The sequence below is a fragment of the Alosa alosa genome, chromosome 3, assembly GCF_017589495.1.
Source record: "Alosa alosa isolate M-15738 ecotype Scorff River chromosome 3, AALO_Geno_1.1, whole genome shotgun sequence".
NCBI classification, from domain to species: domain Eukaryota; kingdom Metazoa; phylum Chordata; class Actinopteri; order Clupeiformes; family Clupeidae; genus Alosa; species Alosa alosa.
The window spans coordinates 11439516-11445520 of record NC_063191.1 but is presented as its reverse complement, the minus strand read 5'-3'; the positions used below and the strand labels follow the sequence as shown (position 1 = coordinate 11445520).

At 37.7% G+C, this 6005-nt stretch overlaps 1 protein-coding gene across 2 annotated transcripts in view; it reads left to right on the top strand.

Annotated features, from left to right (window-relative positions):
• The first annotated feature begins 2172 nt into the window (after positions 1-2172).
• stat1b (signal transducer and activator of transcription 1b) overlaps positions 2173-6005 on the top strand; it is a 23984-nt gene continuing 20151 nt past the window's right edge. Inside the window, exons 1-6 of one of the 2 annotated variants that reach the window (XM_048239123.1) lie at positions 2173-2788; positions 3637-3766; positions 4416-4560; positions 5078-5173; positions 5353-5445; positions 5595-5673. In XM_048239123.1, coding sequence (XP_048095080.1) covers positions 3639-3766; positions 4416-4560; positions 5078-5173; positions 5353-5445; positions 5595-5673 — 541 coding nt within the window. In that variant the 5' untranslated portion in view covers positions 2173-2788; positions 3637-3638. Of the gene's footprint in view, positions 2789-3636; positions 3767-4415; positions 4561-5051; positions 5174-5352; positions 5446-5594; positions 5674-6005 lie in introns of those variants that run through there. The other variant, XM_048239124.1, reaches the window with a different exon arrangement.

Sequence of the window (6005 nt, the reverse complement as noted above, 5' to 3'; positions counted from 1 at the left end):
GAATTAAGCTAAACAAAAGACAAAATAATTCACAACCAGATAAAAATAAAATTACAATAATAAACAAATAAAACTGTAAATGCCATCAAGTAGTCTTATAATTTGTGTCAGTTTTCAATATACAGCAGCTCATCTGGTCATTATAAAACTGTTCATTGAAACAAAATAGTTGAAGAGATAGTAGCTGGATTTTTTGGATTCTTCTTAAACTGGGGCTCAGAAGAGTCTTATCTCTCTGTGTGTCTCATCTGCTGTCTGTCAGTATATCACTGCATTCAAAATAATAATGGAGAAACAGAAGCTAAAGATTGAAAATGTAGGCTTACTACCATGAAAACTGGTAGCCTACATCATGTGATCTCTGTAAACAATTGTGCAGTAGCCTAACTCATCACACAACCTGAATGTATTCAAAACAATTGGCAGAAATACCTAGCATTCCCTTACAAAAATGAAATGTTTGCAGTAGATTTGTGTGATTTGTAGGGAAATGAGTTCACTGGAAAATATTACCAGATGTTTGCCAATGTTGGCCGCTAGGTAAACTTCCAGCAAAGTTCTGGCAACAATGAGAAGTTGCAAATGTGTTCCAGTACAGTGATTTGCCACCACACTAAGCCAATAATGGCAAACTTTCAGCAGGGGCGCAACTACCCATTTTTTGAGGGGTATGCAATAACAACAACAAACAAACAAAACAAAAAAGCTAGGCTATGCTGTTTTAGTTATGATTGTGATTAATCTTACATTTATAACATTTAGATGATAACACAAATATAACACTAACAACCAAAGAAAAAAACCCCAATAATTTACCCTATTAGTGTGTATTTTGATGAAGTTTTGATAATTGGTAGGCCTACATTGTCACTTTAAGGGTAGCTAGTCTAAACGATTAAGCTAGCCGTAAGCCCTCATTTGGCTGATACATTCCCAGTGTTAGCTATTCTGTTAACATGAATATTTACAATCCTCCAAGACAACAGGAGCAAATCTATGCATGATTCCATGGTAAACCAGAGTCATTGAATATATTTTCCAAATTCTTGACATTTATTGTCACCTACATGCTAGGCTTAGGCTACCTTATTTTTTCCAGTGTTCAGCTCAAGCTCAGTTTTGCATTTGATACACACAACAGCAGCTACATAGAAAATAATGAATAAATATTTTATTTATTCATTTATTTATTTATTTATTTATTTTTACCATCACTTTGGCACCCCATGGTGCTGCCCCCTATGCATCCTCATAGCGCATACCCACTTTGTGCACCACTGACTTTCAGTGAGCTTCTGGTGACAAACCTAATTTGCATATGACATTGCTACAAATTTGCTGCAACATTGCCAAAAGTTTAGGCCTACCGCAACAGTTTGCCAAACATTTCTGTTATCTTTACCTATAAGAAACACATCATTCTGAAAATATCTTAATTTCACTCACACTAATCAATCTTAAATAATAGTATAAATTATAGCATTTAATATGGTTGAAAGTAATTTAATTTGGAAACAGACAGTGTAACTTAAACATGAATGTGTAGGTAAAACTAAATTAATCAATGGATTGACTACTACATCTACTATAAATTACAATGCCTCAATTTATTCATGCGGTAAGTTACATCGAGTGAAAATGTTCAGTGGGGATGGCCTTGAATATGTGGCTGACTTTTTGTAGCCTATTTATTTATTTTTTTCTTTTCTTTTCTTTTCCTTTCCAACTGCGCTCGCATACAATAGGCCTTAATGTATCAATTAATAACTTTCTAAATGTTTACACGCATAAACACAAATCCTTTCAGCCGTTGGTAGTTTGCAAAACAAACTGAAACAACCTAAACACACATACACTGTAGGGCTATATTATAGCATACAGCTCTTGTCGTCGACGAAGCCAAACTAGGCTACTCTTGTTGACAAAGCCATGTATCACATGGGGTAGAATTGCAGGGCGGCTGGATCACAACAGATGAAGACTGAAAAACATATGCGACGAAGCCAACTTTCGTTTCTCCGTGTCATAGGCTACTGTTGCATTCTATACTTTCGGTTTCTCGGAAACCGCGTGATTTAGTCTACCCGTACTCATAATTTGCCAGCTGCTCTCATTGTCACCACGGTGCGGCTGCAGAGAGCAAAAATGAGGATGAGTGGTAGCCTACGGCGTGAGGATAACAGCTATTTTCCGTCACTTGTGCTAAGTTATGTGTCAGCATATGAAACAGCATGCTAATATATAATGCAATAATTTAATGCAGGGGGTAGGCTAGCCCGTATGAGAGTTATGTATGTGTGTTAGCAGTGTTCTATCCACATAAACTTTTATTGCGATGTAATTGGCTAATCCACCGTAATAAGTGCAGAACTAATGCTACAACAACAACACATTTGTTATAATTCAGTAGTGTACGCAGTCATGAATTTCATGAAGCTACAATTTTCAATAATGAAACCGAACACGACTAGTTTCTATTCTCACTTAGCTTTCTGCGACGTCCAAAGGGGTGGGATCTGGATGAGCAAGACAGCGCAAAATTGAGCGCATTGTCCGTTGATTGGATTGGAGTTAGGATACTGTTTTTTGATTGGTTTGTCGGTTAAGTGGGATTGCTTAACAGCCAGCTGTCTGTATACGAGCAAAGGAAAGCTATATTCACTGTGTGGACTTGGATAGTGAAGTGGGATCCATGCGAATTGAACGCAAATGTCAAGCATCACCTACATTTGAGGAGTTGGATCAAATACGTCATTGAAAATTGGTGTCATTTACAACAGTCTGCAAGGTAGGTTAGCCTACACTTATATTTCCTCCATATTCATGCAAGTAAATGCGTTCTACGTTTATGCACTCTAAATTTCAGTAGGTCTTAAGATCATAAGTCACACTGTTATATCCTTGGGTAAGCCTGTTAGTGTATCCCGTGCAATATGTAAAATGTTTTTCTAAAACTGATTCAATTCAATGTCTGTAGCCTATGTTGAAGAAAATGCCATGTCCATGGGACAAGAGAAGCCAAAATAAAATCCTCAGGCACAGGATAGTGTAGGCTGCAGCTGCATGCTTGGTGTAATAGCCAATTATGCACAGTGTCAATTCATTTTCTTCAAAGAATAAAAAAAAGAGATGAGGGGAAAAGGCACGTTCACACAGTATGGACCATATGGATAACCCAAGGGTACAAATCTGCAAATGCCCTCTTATTTACTTATTTACTTACTTTTTTGTTTACTTGAATGTTATGTTTTGTCTGTGGACTTAAAATTGGTCAAATATGTCTTGTCTTCACCGTGGGATAGTGAGAAACGTAATTTCGATCTCTTTGTATGTCTGGAACATGTGAAGAAATTGACAATAAAGCTGACTTTGACTTTGACTTTGATAAGAAGTGTCACCATATTTATGTCGGTCGGTGTTAATGATTAACAAAGACTGAAGATCAGTGATTCTAGTGGCACGGCTCTCAGCGAGGTGGTTCGCTGCAATAGCTCTCAACATAGTAAAGACTAGCTCTCAACATAGTAAAGACTGTTGGTATGAAATGTATTATAACTTAATAGTCATAATAGTTATAATAGACTAGGGTATATAAAGCTCCATATAAATGTGTAGTTTATATTTTCCCCAATGCAGACATGTCACAATGGAGTATGCTTCAGCAGCTGGACTCCAGGTACCTGGAGCAGGTGGACCAGCTTTATGACGATACCTTCCCAATGGAGATCCGACAGTACCTGAGCCAGTGGATCGAGAGCCATGACTGGTAAGGTGTTGCGGTTTGGGCAGGGAGGGGTGGGGTGGGCTTGTTGGCCAAGCTTCTAGAAACCTCAGTGGAGCTACTGTCATCTTACAGCCAAATGTGTGCATGTATTACTTTGGGAGCAGCTGCAGTCTACTCTGCTTCACACCGTGTTTGTGTGAAAAACTGCAGACAATGTCAGGCCAGGGTACCAGTTTCAGTCTATTCATATTTTATCCTTTGTTTTTCTCCTTTTCCTGTTTTCTTATTGTTCGGAGAGTGAAAAGGGTGTAAATATGTCTCAGTCGTTTAAAAGAAAAGTGAAAGTAAACTTGTCCAGGGAACAGATATGCCTGTGTGGCATACTGCTGTAAGGCAAGGTCTTAAAAAACATGAGAATAGCCAGACTTGTTGCGTGCCAGGAATTGGTTTCTTTCTCTCTATATCTGGAACTTCTCATAACTATGTCCACTGCAAAAAAAATCAGTGTAGGAGTATTTACATGTTACAAATGTGCCAGTTCTTATAATCCGATAATGATTTCAGACAGATCTTGAAAAAGCTTGAGATAGAAGAAGAGTTCAGTTAGATTAAATCTCATCAGTCCCGAGGAAGAGTTTTATTAGTTCCTGGATGACTCATCAGTAATCAGAACCTCCATGTGTCATTTCAGGGAGTCGGTGGCCACCAGTGATTCCTTGGCAACGGTGCGCTTTCACGACCTTCTCGCCCAGCTGGACGACCAGTACAGTCGCTTCGCCCTGGAGAACAACTTTCTGCTGCAGCACAACATCCGCAAGATCAAACGCAACCTGCAGGTACAGATGTGGCCCAGAGCAACAAGGCTAATACTGTAGCTGTGTTTTTAATACAACGGAACACACATTGTCAACAATACATGGGGTATTTGCCAGTCAGAGTTGCTTTGCCTCTAGAAGATTTGTTTTCCGGTCCTCTGCATATTGGTCTTGCTACAAGATCTTGGTCTGGCTGGAACCAAATTCCTTGTATGTGTGAACTTATTTGGCGGGAAGAATCTGATTATTTTGGTTTGCCATGAATTATTCCATGAATGGATATTTGTTGCAAAAAGAAAAGTGGGAAAACTGGTTTATAATCTGAGTTTATAATTCAGGAAACGCAAACTACTGTAAGTAATTTAGGAAAACACTGAGCAATTATACTATAAGGAAACACGCTCTGAATAAATATAATAATGACACACCTAGCAATTCATCTTCAATGACAGAAGAAACAAAGAACAATTGAAGTATGAAGAAACTCTGAACACAATTGTGCTCTAATGCAGTGCTGGAAAACTGCTCTCTTTGGCAGGAACACTACCAGGAGTATCCCATGACTTTGGCAATGCTCATCTGCAATGCACTACAAGAAGAGAAGAAGATCCTCAACATGGCCATTAAAACAGAGGTATGAGCACAACACAGTCAGATTAGTGGCACTGCGAAGCCTCACTGAAATTAGCTTATTTTCTGCATCGTACACCAGTATCTGTTTTCTTTTATGAACATGAAACGTCCATCTAGCCAAGTTCTTTCTTTTTTTTTCTTTGCTTCATTGTGATTTCCGTTTTGGGCTGTTTTCCTAAGGAGGGGGCAGGCTCGGCACAAAACAACAACAGCATGGGAAGGAAGCACAGAGAGCTCGACAACAAAGTGAGCAAGCTGAGGAAGATGGTGCAGGTATTTATTTATTTATTTATTTATTTATTTATTTAATTTGTTATTTGTTGTTTTATTGTTGTTTGTTATTCTAATAAATTGCATAAATAATATGTAAATAACTATATATGGTAGGCTACTAGTAGTTGTAATAATACGATTTTGCCCAGGATACAGAAATTGATATCAAATCATTAGAGGACCTTCAAGATGAACATGACTTCAAGAAGAAAACTATCCAAAACCGAGGTAATGGAGACTGTTATTTCTTTTAGTTCAATGCATTTGAGTGGAACTGAATTTTCATAAAATGGAGGAAATTGTATTTGAAATGTATAGACTAAATAATTTTATGGATTAAATCACTTTAAAAATGGCCCAAAAAAAGCATGATTATTTTTTAGACCTTGAATTGAAAGGTAATTTCTGTGGTCAAACAGATAAAACCAAACAACACACAAAGCAATGTGTTTTATGTATTTTATGACTGAACCCATGCAAAAATGGAAAATATCAGTCAATTTATGAACCAGCTGGTCATCTGCACAGAAAGTTGTGGTGTAACCAGAATATGACATGAA